At 50.9% G+C, this 23,179-nt stretch overlaps 1 protein-coding gene across 2 annotated transcripts in view; it reads right to left on the bottom strand.

The window, feature by feature from the left end:
- Nucleotides 1-4,669: 4,669 nt before the first annotated feature.
- B4GALT5 (beta-1,4-galactosyltransferase 5) overlaps nucleotides 4,670-23,179 on the bottom strand; it is a 39,562-nt gene continuing 21,052 nt past the window's right edge. For both annotated transcript variants that reach the window (XM_074888359.1, XM_074888360.1), the window contains exons 2-9: nucleotides 18,599-18,733; nucleotides 14,077-14,190; nucleotides 13,142-13,266; nucleotides 12,308-12,424; nucleotides 11,287-11,474; nucleotides 10,923-11,045; nucleotides 10,311-10,412; nucleotides 4,670-7,770 (exon numbers count right to left, since the gene is read on the bottom strand). In XM_074888359.1, the coding sequence (XP_074744460.1) occupies nucleotides 7,623-7,770; nucleotides 10,311-10,412; nucleotides 10,923-11,045; nucleotides 11,287-11,474; nucleotides 12,308-12,424; nucleotides 13,142-13,266; nucleotides 14,077-14,190; nucleotides 18,599-18,733 (1,052 nt within the window). In that variant the 3' untranslated portion in view covers nucleotides 4,670-7,622. The remainder of the gene's footprint in view (nucleotides 7,771-10,310; nucleotides 10,413-10,922; nucleotides 11,046-11,286; nucleotides 11,475-12,307; nucleotides 12,425-13,141; nucleotides 13,267-14,076; nucleotides 14,191-18,598; nucleotides 18,734-23,179) is intronic.

The raw sequence follows: 23,179 nt of genomic DNA, 5'->3' as shown, positions 1-23,179 counted from the left end.
GCTCCTGGCAGTCCAGCTGTGGGCTCGTGATAACCCCACAGCGGGTCGCTGGGTTCAGCCGTTTGAGGGCACCTCCTGAGCCCTCCTCTGAGCACCTCTGGGCCTTGCCGCGGGCCTGGCCCCCCGCCTGCACCCCGCCCTGCCCGCCCCGACGCCCTCAGCCCCCGGCCCCAGAGCGGCTGGCCCGGGGCGGGGGAACAAGGTCAGGCTCCTGTGGGGCTCTGCCCCATCGCCCACCTCCCCTCTGCAGGATGGGGCCTGTGGGCACAGCTCCTCATTAAGGTGGAAGCGCTAATTGCTCTCCCCAGCCTCTCACATCACAGCTCAGCGCCTGGTTTGGGTCGCACCGAAGCACCTGTTGAAATAAGGGCTGCAGCTGGGCGAGGGGGCTGGGGGTCTGCTCTCCTCCCCCTCCCCACAGGCTGGTTTGGGGCTGAGCTGTATCTCTGCAGCTTTTCCTTTTTATCTCATCCCAGGGTACCAGATGTCTCACTAACACAGCTTTGGCTACCCTGAGCACACTCTGTAGCTGGGGGTGCAGAGCTTGTGGTGGCTTTCTTAATAAACACTTTTGGCAGTGAAGCAGAGAGCACTGCTTGGCAGGGACTCACTCAGGCAAAAAGCTGATCTGTGTTCAGGTAACCCCCCCCACTCCTGCAGGCAAAGAGCTCCGAGCTCTACTGGTGCCTAGTGTCAGGCAGAATTACTGACCATTGAGCTGCTGTAAACCCTGGCCCTGGCCTATTTGACCCCCCTCTACATGGGCTCTAAACCCCAACAGAAATAAACTCTGTTAGTGTATTCTGTCCCCTCTCCGCCCTGGGGCTGGCTGTCAGGGGCAGTGGCAACTCCAGGCTGTTCAGTCACCTATGAAAAGTTTCCAGCCACAGAGCAGCTCTGAATTATGAATGAATTTGCTTTGTCAAACGAAGGTCTTGACTCAGGGATTGGGTCTCAGCCATGTGCTGGAGACAGTTACTGATATCAAAGTCCCTGGCACACATGTACCCTGTGACGGATCCCGGGCCATTGCCCTGATAATGTGATCAGCTGCTTTAATGCAATCAGAGGGGGAGCAGTGCTGCCATGAAAGTGGGGAGGCAGCAGCCTGGGTGCCTGGGAGTGATTCCTGGGCAGCACAAGGTTGGCTGCATCAGCCCCCCATCCCAGGTCCCCAGCCTGTCCCGCGGCTGAAAGTAAACTGCCGCAGGGCCGATACGTGGCTGCACGGACTGCACTGAGGCCATCGGCTTTACTCTGATGCTCCCAGGGAGGCACAGCCTGTCCCCAACACCTCCTGGGGCAGAGCAGGGGAGGGAGGATCCGCCTGGTCCCACCGGCAGGTCTCAGGGCACTGCTGCAGCTCACGTTGGCCCTGAAGCGAGGCACTTATTGCAAGGTGACTCGCAGTTTTATGGCGGAGGAAGCATTCCTGTTTGCTGGGAACCCGCCGCACCAGTGAGCAGGCGGTCCTGGTGATGCAGGTGGTTGTGCAAGACAGTCCCGAACGTGCCACCACATTCATGGCCTTCAGGAACTGCCCTGCTGCCTGCTGCCCCTGCGGCTTGAGACAGTGCTTAAAGAGTCGATTTCTCAACTGGATGTCCAGGCATCCCGTAGTTCTCCCTGGCTGACCAGCTCTGCCTGTTTGGCCCAGCCACTGTGGCCCAACCACCCACCCATTCATCCTGCATCCCTGTCAGTGCTGGAGTGGGTGGCATCCACCATGTCAATGGGAGTAAAGGACCAACCCAAACCCCTCCTGCTCACAGGGGAGTGTTTGCTCTTGCTTCACCCATGTGATACTGGATGAGTTATTGGTTTTTCCCATTTTTGCTATTTTCTTGCCCAAAAGCAATTCAGCAGGCACGCAGCACTGTCAGCAGTGCTGGAGAGCCTGGGAGCTATGATATGCACCACTCCCCAGGCAGCACAGCCTGAAAGCCCAGATAAACGTTACCAAGGCCTGGCCTAACTCCCTCCAGCAGCCAAGCTGCCACACAGGAGGGCAGCGCCTGGGGCTGGGGGCTCTTCTCTCTCCCAGGGAGCACAGGAGGTGGCTGGCACAGCCCAGGGGGTGTCCAAAATCCCTGTGGGGACACAACCGAGGCTGCTTGCCCTGGTGGGCACTGCTGGGGGCACAGCAGGGTGCTGGGTGGGCGCAGGCAGGGTGGCTGGTTGGTGAAGGGGGCACCCGGGGCAGTGGGAGATGAGATGCTAAGGGCAGGCAGCAGTGCAGCAGACATTGCCGTGGGGCTGAGCTATTGGTACTGATCATGAGAGAGGAGTGGGGACTGCTGGCAGCCCTTGGCTGTGTACCTGGGAGAGTCTTTCAGAAGAAAGAGGTTTTTTGGGAAGTCCTCCCCAGCAGGATTTACCAAGGGCAGCTACCTGAAAGCTGCAGTTAATCCTCCATGACCCCACTGCTCCTGCTTGCTTCTCCCCTCACCTTGTGACTACCAAGAACCCTTCTTAAATAACAGTCAATATTGTCACACTGCTTGCCCAATGGAAGAATAAATATCCGGGGACACCTTGTCCTTCTCAGGGGGAGCGTGCCTGGAGCAGCAAACCTGCAGGCTTAGGGGGCCAGTGGGACTCCCTGGCCATGTGTGGCAGGGGGGGGCAGCACCTTTCCCTCTGTGGGGGGAGAGGCCAACCCAGGAGCCACGGCACATCAGCATGAAGCTCCGTGCTGTGGAAATTAGTAACCCTAAAGGGGAAGAAAATTGCTGCAACTAGGAACTTTTAAGAACAGCTACCTAGTGCTGCAGGAGCCTCCAAAGCCGTACTGAGGTTTCAGCAGGGGTATCACCTCATGCAGCAGTCCAGCTAAAACTGGGGGACACGCCGATGCCACGTGCCAGCAGCGAGGCTGTGCCACCCATCGCTGGGCAGACAGCCCAGCCCTGTCCTGCCAGCACTCACCAGCCCCGTTCATGTACGGCTGGAGTAACTCATCTCCGTCTGCCTGACAAGAGGGGCCACATCGTTTTCATAGCCCTGTCTTTAGTTACATGGGTGCAGCCACCCCTGGTCTGGTGCCTTTAAAGAGCCATTTCTGGCAGGAAAAAGTTATGATGCATGAATCCTTTGGGCAAAAAAGTCATTATAGTTTTTGTGGTATTTATCAGCCTGATTTCTAGAGAAGGTGCTCCAAAGGGAAAAAAGTAGATGCAAAGCATCATTAGCCTTGCACTTCCACCTCGTGGTCATTGCAGTGCAGGGACCAGCCCACCTGCCCATGTAGGTGCCCATGCTCACACCTCTGGGGAGTGCCATAAAAATATATGTGAACAGGACAGAAACCCCTGCCCAGCTTTTCTACCAGCTCCTGAGCAGGGCATTCCCCTGGGCAGGGTCTCGGGGCTGCTCCAGGTGGGCAGAGATGCCCCACAGCCACATATGCCCCAGGGTGTGCATGGTTCCAGCTGCCATCCCAGGCAGGTTTATTGTGCCACACAAAGATAAGGCAGGGAAAGAAGTGGGAGAAAACATCCTGCTTTGGTGTTTGGGGATTTTTTATGCACTCTGCAGAAAAGCTCAAGGATTTTGCAGCGCAGAAGGCTGAGCTATTTTCCAGCCTGAGCAGGGAGCGCTCTCCCTCGCAGGCGTGGGTTGCTCTAGAGGAAAGCCTCGCTCTGTAGCTGCTGGTTTGCAGTGGTGGCCGTGCTGGAGCTGTGCTGCCATGTTGGACCCTCGCAGGGCTCCTCTCATTGCCACCCTCCCAGCACAGCCCACGCAAAAGAGGGTTTGCTCCTTTTTGCAGCTGGCCTCAATGAGGGGGTCCCACGCACACACCTGGGACACAGGCTGGGGGCTTCCTTACTCTTCTCATTTTTCTTGTATAGGGGCAACCCCAAATTTCTACATGTAGATCTATCTTTTCCAGCCCCTGCAGGGCTGACACAGGCAGTGAAATCCCCACAGCCAGGGTACCTGTGGAGGACGTGGTCACGGGGATCCCCCCAAACCGGGATCAGGGACTCCCACCAGTGCACAGCCAGGAGCGAGGCAGGCTCCCACCCTCGCTCCTGCAAGTGCAGGGGGAGGCGAGGCCTTCATCCCCGAGGGGTGGCACGGGCTGGAAGGAGCCTGCCGGGTGGCAGGCTCCAGCTGAGCGCCGTGGGTGGGAGGAAGCTTCCCAGAAGACGGTGAGCTAAATAAAGGCAAGGCCTGGAACAAGCTGGGGCTGCCAGCTATTTATTCTAGCATGCCTGTACGCTGCAGAGCAGGAGAAAGACGTTTTAAAGCTGCTCCAAGGAAGCTTGTCTGTCTGCCTGGGTTTGTTGATCAAAAATCTAATTACCAACCCTCCCCACCAACATCTCCAAGCCCTGCATCACCTTCAGCCAATTATCTTCCTAAATGCACCTCCTCCAAAGCAGTCAGCCCCTCTATCAGTACTACACTGAAGCAAATGCTTGGAAAAAAAAGCTTTAGCATATACAGAGTAGCAGGAGCTTGGGGAGCATCCCCATTCTGCACTTCATTTACTTCTGCCCAGCACTAATGAGAAATTTCTAACCAGCTTTTATCATCCAGATCTCAACCCTCCTCCACTCAAAAACTCTCATAAGCACTTACCCCTCTGGGCTTACAGATCGCACCACCTAGGGAAAAAAAAAAAGCACAACCCAACCTCCTATTAAAAAAGCAACCACTGCAATTTTTGTTCTTGAATATGTATTTTTTACTGAAAAAATCATTCATAAATTAACAAATACAAAAATGTACAAACACATGGGTAAATAAATGTAATGACACAAAGGATTGCTTTGCTGAGAAGTGTGTGTGTGTTTTAAAACACTAGTCTTCAGTGCAAAAATGTCCCCCTGGCACCTCTTAAAAACATAACAGTAAGCTCAAAAGCCATGATGATGGAAAGCTACTTTAGAGTTTAAAGCCACTTCTGATGGTGAGTGACCTGAAGTATGTGGCTGTTGCTCAGATGGTACCTCCCTTAGAGAAGCAGAGCTTTACAGGTAATTAAGTGTCAGTAAATAGTTTTGCAAATAAAACCCACATGGCTTATTTAAAAAAAAAAAAGAAATCAGCATCGAACAGGACCTGCCCTCCAGCGGGGCTGACCGACAGTGTTGACATGGAAGGGGCGAATGAGTGGCCTTGTTGAATTTCAGCTGCCAGAATATGTACAAGTTCTCCTTAATACAAGAATTTTTACACCATAACAGCACATGCGCTTGACAGTATGTTTTTAACAGTTACATTTACTATACAGTATTTGACATAGCTGATAAGATTAACAGTGCACATTTTCAGATATTCCACATTTTAAAAAGGGGAAAAAAAAATTCCATGTGATTAGAACAAAGGAACTATGAAGAGGGATGCTGTTGGGGGGGGATGGACCCTTTTGTGCCAACCGTAGAGTGCATTTCTGAGCAGAGGTAACGGCTTTTTGTTCAACACAAGGTGCAATAGGTGTCAGGTACACATCGAAGGCTGAGGATCCTGACTAAGGTAGTTTAACACCTACTCACACACACATGCATGATTCCGGGGGTAGTGAACTTGGACTAGTTGAAATACATTCCTTGTTTGAAGCACCATTAAACAGATTTCTAGCAAGGTCTCAAGATGAAAGAGAAGGGAGCAGAGCAACGCAGGTTCAGCATCTGAAAAGGGTCCACGTGAATTAGAGATCAAGACTCAGAAGCAAAAGTCTTTATTGCTATATGCGCCATAAAAAGCAAATCCTCACCTCTGCCTATAAATAACCAGGTTGAATCCCCTCAGGAAGCGAGTTTAAAGCACATGTAAGTTCAAAGACTAAACCTAAGTTACAAACTTATCAGCGCTTTTCAAGGGCAGGCTCGCTGTCCTCTCATACCGGCCGATAAGATCTACACAAGAACTCGTGTTTTCTAAACTAACGTTTTCTGGATACAGGTTAGGAATGCCCTGGGCAGTCACACCCACAACAGATGCGTATGGGGATCATACGTCCACGGAACCGAGAAAACAATGTAAACCATGAGAAGTTAAGGAAACTGAAGGCAAACAACGCAATAAAAAGTAAGTTAAAGTACTTCAGAGGTTAAGTATCCACTGTTGTTATGTATAAACACAAATTAAAAAGCAACCCCCAATGTATTTACTTTTAAGTCAGAGAGGTCCAGTAAAAGTGACTGTGTTGGTGCTGGTCGGTGGGAAGGAGAGCCTGGAGCCCAGCCTGCCCACCACAGCTCTCGAGGAGGAGGGGATGGCAGGTGGGAGAAGGGAGGGGGCACTCCAGTTTGGATGGTTGGATGGGGCGTTGGACCAAGCTCTCTGGTTCCCGGTCCTCATGTTTTCATGAGCTTGATTCATGTGTCCTTCATTTCTCTCGCTCTCACTAACCTGCGACAACCTGCCCCACCAGCTGTGCCTGTGCAAGTGCTGCCAGGTGCCAACGGTGACAACCAAGTGCTAACCAAGGTGATAATCTGGCTCTGGCAGCACTTCAGTGTGCTGCTAGATTTACACAATAAATACAAATGAAAACCACCTCCCAAACCATACCGTCACGTTACAGGAGGGCGCTGCCAGTGCAGGGTGGGCTCGGTGTGGTGACACCAGCTGCCCCATCCCAAGGAGGGCACGTGGGCAGGAGCCGCCGGGCCGGGGGCTGCACTTCCCACAGCAGCGTGGAAGCGAGCTCCTGAGCAATCTGCCAAGCTCATACTTGCCATCAGTGGGATAGAGAGCGACAGGCAAGGGATTTTATTCCCTATGGCTTTTGGAAACATTTGCTCATCACGTTGCAAAAGTGACAGAAAGGGGAATTTTTTCATAAATGTTCCCATTTCTTCACTCTCCCTGGAAAAAACCACCCCTGTGGTTTCTGGAATGGGCGATGACATGGCTGTATTTCTCATCTGCTACGCTGGAAAGTTTAGGGCCCTGTCCCACAAACATTTCTGCATATGCACAGCTTAAATCATGCAAGCAGTCTCACTGGCTTAAAAGGGAACACCTTGCACAAGTACAGTGATGCACACACAAGTGTTTACAGAATTCAGGACTAAAATGAGTGACCGTATGTAAACCTCTAGCTTGGATTTGAGCCACAGGAGAAAAATAAAAAGGGGCAATTTACACAGCATATTTACACTTACACTTCTTTAAGAAGCGATTCTGTTGTATATACTTCAAGCAGGTCATTTAAAAAACCGCACAGACGTAGAAGAACGGTATCAGAAGTCGTTGGATCTCCCACCAGGGCAGTTGCCGACCGAATTGCTCCCGACATTCACTGTCGAGAAGCCAGAGTCCCTCAGCTGAGCCACTTCCCCGAGGAGGAAGCATGTCCGAGGTGAGTCCCAGTGCCAGAAATTGCTGGAGGAGGAATGTGGAGACGAGAGCAGCAGGTCAAACCGTTGTCCCGAAACCCAGAAAGCAAGTGGCGGAAAAAAGAAAGAGATTGCTGAGCTCGCTGCACAAGTATCGGGCTGGACTGATACAGCTAGGGCAATTTGTGCGTGCACTTTCAGCCTTATTCTCCAAAATACTGTGATCCTTCATTAGACAAAGTGTTGCTTGTCCTCAATAACCCTTGGAAAAGAAAGTCTAGCATGGTGCTTTCTTGGTGAAGGGCAGGGCAAAGTTATTTTCTCCTCTTAATATTCGGTCACCAGAGCCAGCTCCGGTGTCAGGTTAACAGTGATGTTCTTATACAAGGCGTCATACGTGATGTTTGGAAAGTAGTTCAAGTTATTGAGGCCATCCAGGGCTTGCCTTTCTTTTGACTTCCTCAGCAAGGCATACCTGTGCAACAAGAACCAGAGGCCAGAGTCATTTCCACGTATCCCACAAAGCCCTGAAAAGTCCTCCCAATGCTACTAAAACACCCTTAAAACATCCAGTCCCAGCAGCAGCTACAGAGCAACAGATTTGATCCTTTAAAGATAACAGTCACATTTTCTACATCAATAAATATCCCAAACTTCAGAAAACTACAGTCTATCAATTAATAAAGAACAAAATGCTCTCTGTGCCACCAGTGAGCACTCAGCTGTCAAAACAACCTGTAACTCCTGCCAGAAGCCTGTGGGTCCCATTCCCAGGATGGACGCTAAGCCTGGGGGGTCCTGCTGAGCCCTGACCAGCCAAAACATCCCAGAGAAAAACAGCTGATGGGTGATGTGGTCCTTTCCATTTATAAAAAACTGGACCACAACCAAGAACAGAACTAAATGGTTTTAATCAGGGATGGGGGATGAGGAAGTAAAACTAGAAGAATGATGGTTTGGGGAAGGAAACTGCAGCTGGTGCACAAAAACAGCCTCAACCAGATTTAGGGGCAGCATGATGCGATGTAAAGGCAAAGAGTGGGTAGGAAAAAATAAAATAAGAAGAAACATCTCAGCAGGACAGGTCACTGACTTTCTGCACTGCAGTGCTGGGGGCCTGGCAGCACCAGGGCCAGCAGGAGCTGGGCTGAGACCTGCAGACAGAGAAAGCACCACGGAAGGGATGTGCTGGGAGGAAGATGAAGGTGCTGGGTGAGAGTGAAGAGGGAAGTGCCAAAGCTGGTTTCAAAGAGGTCACAGCATCAGGACATGGACAGGACACTTAGTGAGAAGTGTCAGGTCCCCCTGCGCCCTGCCTGGGTGGGAGAAGCAGCAGGGCTTTCAGATGGCAGCAGTTAGTACTTGCCTGTGAGTGCAGAGCAGAGGGAAGCAGAGATTTCAGAGGCGGGGCACAGAGGATAGCTATTGCTAAGCCTCACCTAGGCTGGGGATTGGGCTCCAGACGCAGCAGTGGAGGCAGGAGCACTCAGCAGCCCGGGTATCAGCCTCACCGGGGCAAACCCCTGCCTTGCCCACCCTCACCACAGATGCCCCCTCCCACAGCTCCTGCTGACATTGAACTAGGGCTCCTGGCTGGGGCCAGAGGAGACCAGGAAAGCGTTGGGAACAAGAGCCCAATGCCATTGCACTGCTAGCCTTCCACGCTTCAAGGGTTTGACTAAAAATGGCTTTTTAAGCCAAAATCAACTTCTTTTTCAAGAGTGAAATGAGAAAAGCATCTCTTACTGGCTGCATTATGTCCAACAGAGAAATGAAACCTTGGGCTAAAGGTGACATAACCTCAAATGGAAACTGCCCCCAAAAATGAGTCTTCTGTAAAAAGAGACCAGCAGATAGCTCAAATGGTATCTGCAACATAAATCCTCCTTGCTGCCTCTTCTACCAGCAGCAGGCAGGAGCCCCTCTGCAAAACAGAGCTTGCGCTGTCCAGCAGCTCACCACCTAAGAGTGTTAATTCCTGCAATAGTTTGTGAAAAAGGTATTTCTCTGGTTTTCTGTTGCACAGTTTTCAGAAGACTCAAATTCCACCAAGATCCCCAGGCAAAAGCAGTCAATTCAACCAACTGTTGTGCTCTCTGAAACAACCCTGGCTCCTGGACAAAGGGGTCAGAGCCCTCCTGGAGAGCTCCAGGGAGAATTTAGCTTTTTGAGAAAAAGACAAAATGTTCATGCAGTACTTGTGCTCCTTCGGTACAGGAGACAGTTACTGCTCCTGACGGATGTCTGAAGTCTCACAAGAGAGCAAACCCTGAGTTAAGGGGCTCTGTACACCCATCCCAACTTGCGGCCAAGAGGAAGGAACAGAAGAATGGAGAGGGATGAGCTGCTCCATCTCAGCGCTGCAGTGGAAGTGTGCTGGAGCTGCTGCCATCTCCCTGTTCACACCCACCATCATGGGGTGAAACCAGCGCGAGTGCCACCCTCTGACTCGAAACCCTGAACGCTGTCCACTACCGAAGAACACCAGTGCAGGGGGACACTGCTTCTGCACCAGTAACTGCCATTGTAGTGCAAACCCAGGGTGTTGCTACTGGACTTTGTTAGTGTTCCCAGGGACACCTGATGCTTTAGCAGCCACATCCCAGGAGAGACCCTGCTCTCTGCCTTCTGCAGCCTGAGCAATGCCTCCTTCGACACTGACACCAGACTCTTCTAGAAAAATAGAAGCTTCTCTGACACCTGGCATTAGCCACCCCTTTGGGAATATCCCCCTGGAGATACAGGACAGGCCACCAGCCCGCTATGCTGACAACCCCATCTTTTAGATGGCATCCAAGCAGCTACAGCCACAAAGCAAGGACCCTTCACTATAGGGATGCAGGGTATAAAACACAGGAAAGGAGGAATCCAGGCAGTGCTCTGCCTCTATCTCCCTGCAGTTAGTTTCCTTCATGAATTAAGGTTGTTACTGGCCTCAAACAGCTGCAGGGAGCTTTGTACACAGCACAGACTGTTTGTGAAGGGCTTTGGGATTCTTAAAAAAAATTTACTTGCCTTCCTAGGAACTGCACTTCTCCCCGATGATGGTGGGGAATTGATTTGTATTTCCCTGTGTCTCCTTCTGGTCGAGTCACTGAGTAGCCTGCATACTGCACTCTGCATTAGTAATGGGAGAAATAAAAAAAAAAATAAAAAAAAAATCAACAGTTGCACTTGCTGTGCTGTCAGGGCTTGCCAGGACAGCACAGATAATGCATTTGAGGCTTTCCCTTTCCACCCAGCAGAGAAGCTCTGCAAGCCTCTCCACTCCAGCCTGGGCTCTGGGCAAGTCACACAGCACTCAGCATCTCAAGGTTTCAGCTCAGTCAAGATCAGTTTGAGCTCAGCAGCATGAGATACTGCACACAGAGCCAACAATTTCCCAAACAGCACTTCTCTGTTTGCTTCCCATCTACTGCCTGAGCAGGCTGGAGCAGCCCCCGTTCCCACCAAGCCACAGCAGCCAGGCTGGCTCTTCCCCAGCCCCCAGCCCGGGTGCAGCGGGCACAGCAAGCCCAGTGCCGGCTGCAGCGGTGCCAGCGCTCCCCCGCAGCACGTGCAAAGCTCGGCTCACAGAACCACCATCAGAAGCAGAGTTCAAGGACGCAGGCTGAGCTGAGCCTGTACCTGTTCCAGAGGTCATCGTCTTCACCACCCCAGCCCCAGAAGGCGTTAGGGAAACCATTGATCTTCTGAAACTGCTGGACAGTCAGGCCACTCACCCCACCAAAGAACTCGTTGTAAGGGAGCCTAAGTGGGAGAGAAGGGGTTAAGGCAGAGCCTGTCAGTGCTGCAGCTCTCCGCCTGCAATGGGGAAAGCCTGAGTTGTGAGGATGCTTTCTTCTATTTCCCTCTCATGTTCACTTTGCACAAAGCCTGAGAAGCAAACCAAGATTCATCTGACACCTTTTAAATAAATTTTTTAAAAAAAGTAAAATCTAACACTGGCTGCTTAGCTATTATGGTAGTGGGGAGGAAGAACAGTGCTTACAGATACATGTACTTATCCAGCTTGGCTGCAAAGTGCCTCGGCATCTGTCCACACCCATAATAGTTACGGTCATTTTCTGGTATGTGGTCCACATCGTGAAAGATGAGACAGTCCCAGTCCAAGTCCTTCATTGCTTCCCGAAAGCCAACATTGAAGAGCATGGCACGGTTAAAGGGTTGGTTTCCAGCCTAGGAGGGAGAAAGTGCCATCTCAAGGGGAGCCCCATGCAGTTCGTGCTCCACATGTGCGTTCTCAGTCTCATCTAGAAAACTGCAGAGGGCAACCAGCTCCCACATCAGTGCAGCAAAAGGAAATGATGTATTGGAACAGACAGATGAGCGAGATCAACCAAGATTTAAATATTCAATTTACTGTGCAGGAGGCAAAAATAAAGATGCTAAAGTCTTATTACTCAGACACTTGAAAAAAATCAATTTTGATTAATCTTTTTAAGATAGAGCTAAATATAGAAGTAAATTTACTGGGTGGATGAAGCCAGGCAGCTTAAGTGACAGGTTCACATACACATCAAATGACAGTCTTATGTTTTATATTCATAAAAGTCTTCTAGATACTGCCCGGACAAGAAACACATAACTCTGGTCAGGCCATTCCTGTGCCTAGGGGATGCTCCCTCAAACTACTACAGGAATATGCAAAAATAGCACAGTGTTACTTAAACGGCAAACACCTGGTTCAAAGTTGTCTTTTTTAAAAAAAATCTCCTCCAATACAGGATTTTTAAAAAAACCCCAAAACTCTGAATCTCTATTTCTTAGATCAAACCAGTCATTTTTGGGCATACCTCTTAGCTGTGCCACTTTTAGGCAGAATGGGACAACTTACACATTGCAACATGAACTCTAAACCTGTCAAAGGTTAAATGATGTGATCTGGCAGGTAAACTACTTGGGACACAGCACAGAGCTACACTTGCAGCTTTGGCAGACACATTTTTTTTTAAGCACAGCACATCCGCGCCCCAGCAGCTGCTGCCCCGACCACTCCAGGGCTCACTCACTTGTTCCACAACGTAAAAGGCAAACTGTAAACGTTGCCGCTGCAGCATGGGAATAAGGTGTCTGAAGAGGACGGGAAGATGCTCGTATCGATTGCGAAATGGGATCAGAATCGCCACCTGAGGGAGAGAGGACACGGCTCTTACTGGAACACCAGTGGCCCCTGCTGCCGATCAACCCCCGGGCTGGGGAGCGGGACTGGCTGCTATGGTGTTACAGGTGGAGGAGCAGCACTAAACATGGTGTCTCAGTTCTCCCATGTAGGGCTGAGCAGCCTAAAACCCTTCCAACCCCCACAACATGGATTTCTTACTCACTTTTTGGGGAATTGTTGCTTTGGGGAAATTCAATGTAACCTTGAATGGAAGGGAGATCTGCAGCCCACCACCCCCCACCTCACTGCCCCTGCCCAGTGCTGGGGACAGCAGGAGCGGGGCCCAGGAACTGCTTCCACGCTGCCCTAAGCCACCTCCCTGTGGGGATAGGAGTCCCCAACACTGTCACCTTGCCTCTCTGGGCCAAATCCTACCCCAGATAGGGCAGAGAGGGTGAGCAGGAGGCTCGGCAGTGCGGAAGCAGGCAGGCAAGCTCACTGCCTGACTCTGTAGCAGTCTGTGCAGAAACTCAGAGCTGACTCATGCATCACTAAAGCAGCCCTTGAGTTCAGAGTTTATTCCCCAGGTACTGAACCCCACACTTCAAAGATCCTTATATTCATTACTCTGGAGCTGCAGCACATCAGAGACGTTCCCGTTAACAACTTCCCACCACCCACCCAGGACTGTCCATCCCCCTGCGCTCAGCAGGGACACAGGGCTGCCCAACTTCCCAGTCACCTTCCAGCGAGGCAGACAGTCGCTCGGCTTCCAGTGGCCTCCCAGCTTGATGGAGGGGTCTTTTGAGAAGAACTGGTGGATATCCTCCATCGTGATCTCACTCATATTTACATCAATGGGGCCCTCTGGGGAGACAGCAGGGAGAAGCAGAGGAGGGAGTCAGGAACCGCTGTGGTCCTGGGGCAGCTCAGTGCCTGCTCAGGGTAGTACTCTCCTGCACTCCTGCTCTCTATCCCCAGCATTGAATGCAGGCAGCCTCTTCTTTTTCCCAAGCACCAACAAAAACAATTAGGAAATGCTGCTGGCATGACTTGTAACACCTCCACCTCCTCGGCAGTTGGGCTCTGCTCAGCCTTTGTGGCCACTGTTGGATGCCGCTCTCCATCAGACACACACACCAGCCAGGGCAGCCCTCTACTCCTCCATACAAGTTTTCAGCAGACACAAAACCCCACACATCAGCAGACAGCAGTTTCCCCCTTCTAGGAAACATTTACCCCAGAAGCCCAGTTCTCCCAGCTATGGCTCCCTTAGCAGGGGTCCAGCCCGTCTCCCACCCCACCCTCTGCCCAGCTGTACCCAGCACAGCTTGAGGCTGGGACTGGCAGCGCTACCAAGGGGCAAGGGAGCCACCCTGCCACCGCTGCCCCTCGAAAAGGGCTGGCTGAGCCTCTTCACTGGCTACCAGCACACAATCCCTGTTTTATTTGCATTTGCCAAATGATGGGCTCCTGCTTCAGCAGGGAGACATGCCTCCGATGTAGCAGGGATTAATTCGTGTGAGCGGGTAAACAACTCACACGGGAGAGGACCAGGCTCTAAACAGCACTCCCATTCATCCCCAGGTGCCTGGCAGTGAAAGGTGCAACACCAGCAAGCCAGGGAGCACCACGATGTGCCCTCCAAAGCCATGGGGCCATCAGGATGCTACTCACTCATAGAAGGGAGCCTCTCGGGACAGGTGTGGTTGGGGAAGTAGGTAAAGTCTTCAGGAAGAAACGTTGTGGCTTGCAGAAAGGTGTCATTGTGGTTCAGATCAAGAGGATAATCTGGGAAACAGAGAAAAAAAAAAAGAAAAAAGTTCACACTCGAGCTGCAGGTCTTTTTTTTTTCCAGCCACCTGCCCATGCCACTGTGAGCAGACTCCAAAGCCATCCATGGCTGAGGACGTCCCCAATAGCATGGGGGTGTCCCATGTAGCATGAGCTCTAGACTTGCAACCCAGCTGGGTGCTCATCCCCATCCTGGGGCAGGAGGCTGCAGAAACACCAGCTACCTTAGACAACACCACACCAAAGAAACCTTCACAGTTTCTGGTCAGATGAAGAATTTTGAGTGTCACCTTTAGGCATCACAAACAGCTGAAAGGAAGGAGCACATGGCGCTCAGAAGGAAAAGCTACTTAACACCTTGTCCCTGAAGGACCACAGCACCACAAGAGGGGATGTGCTCCTCCAGCACGTCCTTTCGTCCTTTCCTAACTGGCTCAGAGAGGGAAGTCCCCGGGGAAGGTCCCAATGCCAGCAAGGACTGTCAGCACAGCAGCCTGCACAGGGAAATCCTGCCTTGCATCCTCCTCAAAGGATCAATAAAGACTATCACATTACACAGAGCCTTTCCTCGGGATTGCATCATGCAAGAGCAGAGGAGCCCCATGCCCCAGCAGTCATGGCAGTGCCCAGCACAGCCCCTTTCTCCAGCCCCCCCCATTCCCCTGCATCCTTTTACCTCCTGGGCAAAACCCCTCCAGCCTGTTACACCTGCAGATGCTTTAAGGAGGTTTTTACATAACCATGAACTTCTGCTTTCTACAGTAAAGCCACCAGAGATTTGCGTAAGGCATCTTTAGCCAAGCATGACCTTTATTTTAGGCACTAGAAGAAGTTCCCTGTCTGTAGAAAGGCATCAGCTGCTACAGGAGGATGCTGTCTCTCCACTTCCTCTGAGCACCAGATGCTTAGTCAGGGGTTGGCCTTTTGGTCCCACAGCACCCAGGGCACAAGCACCAACCTTACACCCCACAGAGGTCCTGGAAAGCGGCCGCTTAGGGCTGAGCCACCCAGTCCTGTCACAGGCAGCCTCCAGACCTACCAGGACATGAAGGTCTCATCCTCTCCAATCACCTTACCATGCACAGGCATTCCTGCAGCAGCTAGCTTGCAGAAACACAACACAGGGCTGACATTCACCCTACTGACTCAAAGCAAGAGCAGCCCTGGTTTCTCATGAGCACAGTACAAACCAGCTGGTGTTCAGGCACCCACAGACAAAAGAAGGGCTGGTGTCCCGCCCATCACCCCCCAAGAGCTGTCCAAGCAGCTCTGCAAAGCCTTGGACACAAGGGTTGCAAGTGATCCATCAGCAAACAGTCGATTTACAGTAGGTAGCCAGATTTTTAAGTTATTTCACTGAACCCAGTGTGAAATTCAGATTTTATTTTTTTTAAACCAGCCACTATAACCTTTCAAATTAAGCATACATTTAGTTTCAAGAACATATTGATAGTAAAAAAAGTTTCACGCATTTTATCCTGAGAGTAATTTAATAAACCCAGAATTACAGCATAGTGAAGTGAAAGAATCGGTTAAGATTAAGAGTTAAGAATGTCCCTAAGGATAGGGACATTTAAGTAATTACATAAGCACAGTATATTCATCAGAGCAAAAAGGCTGCATCTAATAACCACACTAATGATATATCAAGAAAAAATAATCTAGTGACAATTTAATCTTTTAAAGCAAAGCAGGGAAGGTTGCATTTACCTGCAAGGTCAAAATCTTTCATTTAAATCAACTCGTACAAGTCATTGCTGGCCTGATGTTTCAGCTTACTTTATTGTGCTAGTATCTACCATCACGTCATTAATACTGTTTATCCGCTCAAATAAGTGGTACCCAAACTATCTCAGACTCAAGATGGACTTGTAAACAGAACCTAAGGGCTTTTTAAGTACGATAGATATTATTTCAGATGCTTGATACTGCTCTAAATATTCATTACCTAATTCCCGTTAAACTCCTATCACCAGAACACACTCTCAATACTTAGTCCAGCTGACAATGCACGGTGAAGCTCAACTCCCCTTTTTTGCATGAAGGGTTGCCTTTTTTGCTTGCAGAATCACAGAAGGGACCTCTCTCAGCTCACCGAACAGGAAACCTATTATTGCATCTATTAGCAAATGCTGAAATAGGTATAAATTACTTCCTCATTTTAATACAAGAGGAAAAAAAGGTAAGGGCAAAGAGTAAGTGCAGATGAATGGGGGCAGTCACACTGTGCTTGCAGCAGACCATCCTGTGCTTGGTCACCTTGTCATTCAGGGTGGGATATTGCATTCTTAATGAAGCTACTCAGAAATTAAAGGTCCAGGTCCCAGGAGGACACACACACAAGACAGCACTGCACAAAGAGCTGCTTCCCACCAGCCCCTTGCTGGGACCCGCATGGTGTGCAGGAGAGGTTGCAGCTCAGAAGGCATCAGCAGCCTCCTACTTCCCAGTGCTTCCACACGGCTGGAGCAGGGACCACCGAAGAGGGGCCACCGGGTCTTCTACTGCCCAAATTCGTTTGTGATTTGTGCCAGCTCACCCCTCACAGCAGCATCCCTGCCTCTGCTCCGCATGCCTCTCCCAGGATGAGGATGCAGGGATGTGACACCCACTGCTGCCTGCGCAGTAGGATGGGGGCAGGAGAGCCCGGGAGCTGCTCCCAGCAGCTCTGAGTCGTGACACGGATGGCCAAGGCCTTTGCTGGGTCCCTCCCTGCAGCCAGACCAGGCGGGTTTGCTCTCCCAGCCATCACACTACCCGCAGCAGCATGGGGAGGATGCACTTAACCAGGCAGCATGACCCACTCAGATCCCACTGAGGCACCTGAAAACCAAGTTGGGGAGGGAAGATACCAATCCTGGTGTTAACATAATCCTTGTGGCCACAGTGCCACATGCCTTCCAGATGTCACTGCCACCTGTCATGCGTCTGCTTTGGGGGGAAGTTCGCCCAAGGATGGTGCATGTTGCTTGTATATGTTAAAACTCTCCTTGGGGCTGGGGCTCTTGGCGCAGGAGGGGTATCAGCCCATGCCTGCAGAGTGGGGATGGACAAGAGGCCTGAGCAAAGCCCGCTATTTCAGTTGTTGAAATACCATTACCAGTGACACTAGTGTGGTAGCCATCTCCCTATACGCTGCAGACAGCAGGAGCACACAGCAGATTTTTACAGGGCTCAGAACGCAAGGGCCAGGACGCAGCAGGACAGAGGCTCTCATCACCAGAAGCAGCAGTGGTGGAACGTCTAACCCTCCTCTCCTTGGGGGATCCGCTACTTCCTCACCCTGTGTCTGCCTTACTTGATGTTTCCAGCCTTAAAAATAGCCTGGGCTGGCAGCCCTGGACATCTTTGGCATGGAGAGGACGTGACCCAGGGTATGGATCTCTTGCGCAAGCTGGTAATTCCCCTCCCGTGCCCATCCCCGGTCAGAGTACAGCTGAACTGGTGGCCGCACCACCTACTCCTCAGCAGGCCGGGCAGCAAGGACATGGCTTGTATTTTTTATTAATAAGGAAATAAGCTTGCTTTGTAAAACTCTATCAGCCCCTGCTGATGAACCCTTGCAGCGGAGGAGCTGAGCTGAGCTCCCCCGCGCAGCCTGACGCCAACTGCACCAGTGTGAGGCACCGGCGATGTGTCAGCAGGGAAGGTACACGCTCGGTGTCACACCGGCCCAAAGGCAACGCCTCGCCCTGGCTTATACACAGCCATGTGCGTTTATGCTTTGCTGTACCATATTTACACCAAAACTTGTAACCCTGTTATCAGCTTTATATTATGGATGATGAACAGCCTGGGAGTGGAAGCCTGCAACTCCACTCCTTGCATTCCACCCAAAGTTCAATATATTATTTGTGGCAGATCTCCAGCCAAGTCATCTCAGTTCACCCTTGCATGGGAAGAGTGAAGCTTATGAGCACAGGCTCCTCCACGTGCACAGAACCAGGGCTCTGCGCAGCCGTGTGCCTGGGAAGTTTTTTTAAAGATGAAACCTGATCCTTGCACTGAATTTGAAAATGTTTACTCTCAGACTGGTTGAAGCTAACAAGTTGAATTCCTGGAAAGCAAAGAGGTTTTTGTCTCAACATCCCATCATTTGAGACGTGTCAAGATTTTCACCCCTTATGCAAGTTACAGCATTTGGGGTTTTTTTACATATATATATAAATGAGTATAATTTTTACATAGTGTATACAGTAATTCTATATATACTATGTATTTTTATGTTATATATAGTATGTATTTTTATGTATACACAAAAATAAAACCAGAAGCAAATTAATCAAAGTTCCCACCCTGCATTTACCAGCATAAATTAATTCCTTCAAGCGAGACTGGTTCAGGTTAACTTGATTTCCAATGGAAATGGAACCTTTGATCAAAATGACAATTATTCAAGAAATACCTGAGTCATTCACACTGCTGTTCCTCTTGGCATAGGCACTGCGGACCACCTGCTCGTACACCTGAGCTCCTATTGTTCGCATGTTTTCACGAATCATGATGCCTTGGGCTTGCATCATGAAGAGGTAGGTGTTCACTGCAAGGGAGAAAGAAAAAAAAAAAAAAGATTATTTCCATAAGCACCAGCTTTTGTAGGAAAGAGAAACAGGAGTCTTTTGGAACCATTCCCAGCCTTCTGCTTGGTTTCAGCTCCCTCCTGCCAGGAGGATGCCCCGGTCGCACGTGCCTCAGTTGCCCGACAGGAGCTGGGAAGGGCACAGAGTTGGGAAGCGGAGGCGTAAGACATGTTTGGAAACCGGCTGGTTAATAAGGGGAACGTACCCAGCTAGACCTGACAATGCAGACTGTAATGCAGCATTGCAGCTTAAACAAGAGTACCTTTTGCTGCCTAAGTAGGCAGGTTTAATTAGGAAATACCATTATAACAGGAAACTAAGCTGCATGCCTGGAGAAAGGTATTCGTTCCTAGACTGCAGCACCAAGGGCTGACACTTGTTTGGCAGAAGCACCTCAATGGGCACAGCAAAAAACATCCCACTGCCAGTCTCTGAGCCCACCGGCAATCCACACATCCCAGAGCAGGCAGCATTTTGCAGCACAAGTCCCCTGGGTCCATGGGGCCAGCCCCCCCAGCCAGGTTTCTCTCCCCTGCTCCTTTCCCGCTGACCCCGTGCCCTGGCACCGCTCAGGCTGAGCCTGCTTAGGTTTCAGTTTAAGCTGACACCCGGCACTGGCAGGAACAGGCCCCAAAGCAAACAGCAGCAGGCACAGCCCTGGTCACCAAAAGCGCCTGCAGGGACAGCAGGACAGCCACCAGCGGGGATGGCAGGATGACCACCATGCACACCACAGCACCCCTCTGCATCGCAGTGCCAGCCACGGCCCTGCTGCAGTGAAGTTTTAGGCTTAAGAATAAATGGGAAAAAAAAAAAAATCTTAATTTGAAAACAGAGAGGAAGGGAGATCTAGAAGGTCAGTTCTGCACTAGTAATTAAAAAAAACAGGTCAAAAGACACTCCAGAAGGAAAGAAGAGGGCACTAGGCCAAGGAAACAACAGAGACCCTGCATAGAGGAGGGCAGTAACTAATGAAATGTCACCAGGAAACATCCCACAGGCAGGTTGTTTCTACAGCAGCATATCACAAGCTGTAATAACCTGAAACCAGCGGCTGCCAGTGCCAGGAAGATACAGTCATCGCTGCAGTCACCGGGAGCACAGACTAGATAGGGGACCCCGGAGGCAGCACTGCTATCAGAGGGCAAGGGCCCCCCCAAACACTGCCCCCCAGGGTGATGAAGCCCCACACCATGGGCAGAGCCCCCACATCATGCCCAGGTGCTGCCTGTGCCCACTCTGTCTCCGAGCTGTGGAATTGCCAGATTTTCAGCAAGAAGGGGGTCGGATGCATTAAGCGCTTGGCAACTAAATGGCTTGAAATGCAATTTTAAATGCCCATTTCCATCCCTTCCCTTCCCATGCACATACCCTTCACATTGGAACCAGCGATGGCACCTTAAGCCAGCAGTTATACCAGCAACAAGCAGGAGCTGCCTCAGCCAAAGCTGCACCCAAACCCTCTTTGCTCACCCACCTCTTCTGGGGCCAGCTCTGCAACCCAGAGTAACAGCCAGGGAGGTTAGTGACAGCTACAAAATATTCGTGTGTTCTGGGGCAGTTTCTTGGCAAGATACTCCTATTGCAATGACAGTGAGAGGCAACAAGGGCTGCTTCTGCTCAGAAAGACAGGGAATTTGCTCTAGTAGATCCCCAGGGGATATAGCTCAAGGAAAAGCTGGCATTTTGATGTGGCACCACAGGCCAGAAACAAACGTAGCTGAAATTCCCCATGCAAAACCTCACACTCAGCCCAAAACCTTCATATGCTTGCACTTGGACTCATCCCCTGCTTGGAGCTCAGCATGAAACCACATCACCTGCAGGCACCAGCAGTCCAGCCCCAGCATCCCTCCCCATCACAGCCCCAGCTTCGCCAGGCAGCTGCCAACAAGGACTTAGGGACATGGGAGTTCCTGGGGGGAAAAAAAGTGTTAGCGGAAATGGGCTGTTCAGGGTTATTGTGGGCTACTTAGGGGTTAGCGGTGAATAAGTGAGAAATGCAATCAGGCTGGCATGGCCTTGGGGCCTAGGGCAAGATGCACAGGGCAGCTCTGGACCAACCTTGCCCAGCCAGGCACAGGGCAGGTCTCCCAGATGACCACAAGATGTGGAAGTTGGCAACTTCTCCTTCAGCCCACATCCCAGCTCTGTCTTGGTTGCAAAAGCAACATATTAAGGGTTGAGGCTTGGGGCACATTTATAACATCTTGCCCCAGTGACAGCACCCACCCCAAGCTGCAGGCAGAAACACTGCGAGGCTCTACCAGGAGGCAGCACAAACCAACGCATCCAGCGACAGGAACAGCATCCTCCAAAGGCAAGCAAGCACAGCAGAGCGGCACTGCACAGTCTCACCTTGGCCATCAGCAAATAGTGAGGGTTAGAGACTGTCCAGCTCCCTTTCCAAAAACCCAAAAGGCTAATCAAGAGCCAGGGCACAGCTCCTTGCCTCTGCACAGAGCAAAGGGTAGCTGAAGCCACTCGAGTTGAAGTTTATCAGGACCAGGCTGTTGATAAGGGAAGGGGGGGCAGCAAGCTTGTACCTTCCAGCTTGCATGGAGTCTGAGTCAGTGGCGAGGCATAACTCGCTGATGCTGAACAAGTAATTTAGCTTTCTACTTCATTATGCCTTCTACTTGCTGGATAAAGCAGAACCAGGTTTGGTGAAGCATGAAAGAAGAGGAGACAAATCAGCATCCAACCCCTGCTTAATTTAAGGAAGAGGGAGGTTTGCCGGGCACAGTGAAAGCACCGTTTGTTCCCTGCTCCCTCGGCGGGCAGACGGAGCAGGGCCTCGCCACAGCCACATGACACGGCTTGCTGGGTCGGACTCGCACCGAGCTGCAGTGGGAATCCTGAACAGACTGTCACGGCAGCCGCCATCCCAGGGGAGCGCGAGCACAAACAACACCAGCTTTGTTTAAGGCAGTAGCTGCCTTTTCACATATTAACCCCTTTACTCAAGCGATTAAGGAGATACCTGGCCAAGAATCAGCTGTGCTAGCAGGGCATCACACACTCAATACCAAGAACCCCCCATGACCATACTGACCTTAGCCCAGGGACGAGAGCCCCTTCTCCTGTTCCCAAAACAACACACAACCACGAGATAAGCTCTGCCACTACGCACTTCTTAAACCCCATGGTTACCCAGAACATTCAATTCATGCAGGTCAGAAAACCAGATTTAAAACATGTTATTTAAAATATTTCAGTCCCCATACCCATGCAGCGCATGGGGTCACTGGGGTCCAGATCTAAATTTGGGCATCACTGCCCCAAACTCAAGCCTCGCTCCTCGGTTTCCTTAGCTTCTGATGAGAAATTGGCCATGTTTTAAATTTATTAAGCCTGACCTGGCTGACCCCACAGTGCCCAGGGCCACTGTACCCAAGAGGCAGCATTTCCCGGAGCCATAGTGCCAGAGCCAGCACCAGCGGAGGAAGGAGATGCTGAGCATCCCCACCGCTGCCCTCTGCCAGGGGAGGAATGAGCACACAGGCACGCTCACGGCATGCTCAGCCTGAAACAGGGTTCAGCCAGAAAGCAATTCTCGGTGTTGCAAGATATTGTTAATCTAATCACATAGGATGATCTTGAAAATTACATTGGCCTTCTGCCTTTATTCCATTTGAGCACGCAGCACTTCAGACCACATACACAGAGTGATAACAGCCCAGCTACAGCCACTGAGCAGCAGGACAAGAACTGGAGGGGGATTTTCGCTACTGTTGGGGGAGGGGGGGGGGTGAGAAGATGCCCCTTTTCCTACAAATTTTCAACAGACCCTCACTACCCACACAGAAAATGAGCAAAATTTAAGAATCCATTTACCCAAATGACTGCCTTAAGATTATTCTTGTCACTTCATTAAAGGACAAGTCAACCCTGCTTGGATTTAAACACGTGGAAACCATGATATCAGACCTACAGCTTGCCACCAGCTGAAGCAAAGGCACATGGCTGCACCCCAGGGCCAGTGCATCCCTTGGGAAGCTGCGCCCCAACATCCCTGCTCACAAGCAAGAGGGAGGACAAGTGCTTGTCCAAGCCAGGAGTGGATGCAATGACTTCAACCAGGGAGGTAAAGTCCAATTATATAAATGAGCACTGAAGGCTTCCTGTAATCATTTTTCTGTTGGTATTTTCAGAGCACTTCTAATCAAGAAACAGCTGACTCTCTCATGGAAAATTAATTTCATCGTGATGATATGTATTAGAAGAGGCAGCAGGGTAATTTGCAGCTTGGGAGTTGATTCAGAAAAGGTCTGAGCGTGATCCACGCCAGCTACCAACACAGGAAGGGGACAGACCTGACACATCTTGCTCCTGACCCCAACATGCTTCCGCCGCCTGTGGAAAGGACCTTCCTCCAGCATCCCCCGGCACAGAGGACAGCATGG

This window comes from Strix uralensis, chromosome 18 (assembly GCF_047716275.1).
Source record: "Strix uralensis isolate ZFMK-TIS-50842 chromosome 18, bStrUra1, whole genome shotgun sequence".
NCBI classification, from domain to species: Eukaryota; Metazoa; Chordata; class Aves; order Strigiformes; family Strigidae; genus Strix; species Strix uralensis.
The sequence above is the reverse complement of the archived record's forward strand: the minus strand, read 5'-3'. Positions and strand labels throughout refer to the sequence as shown.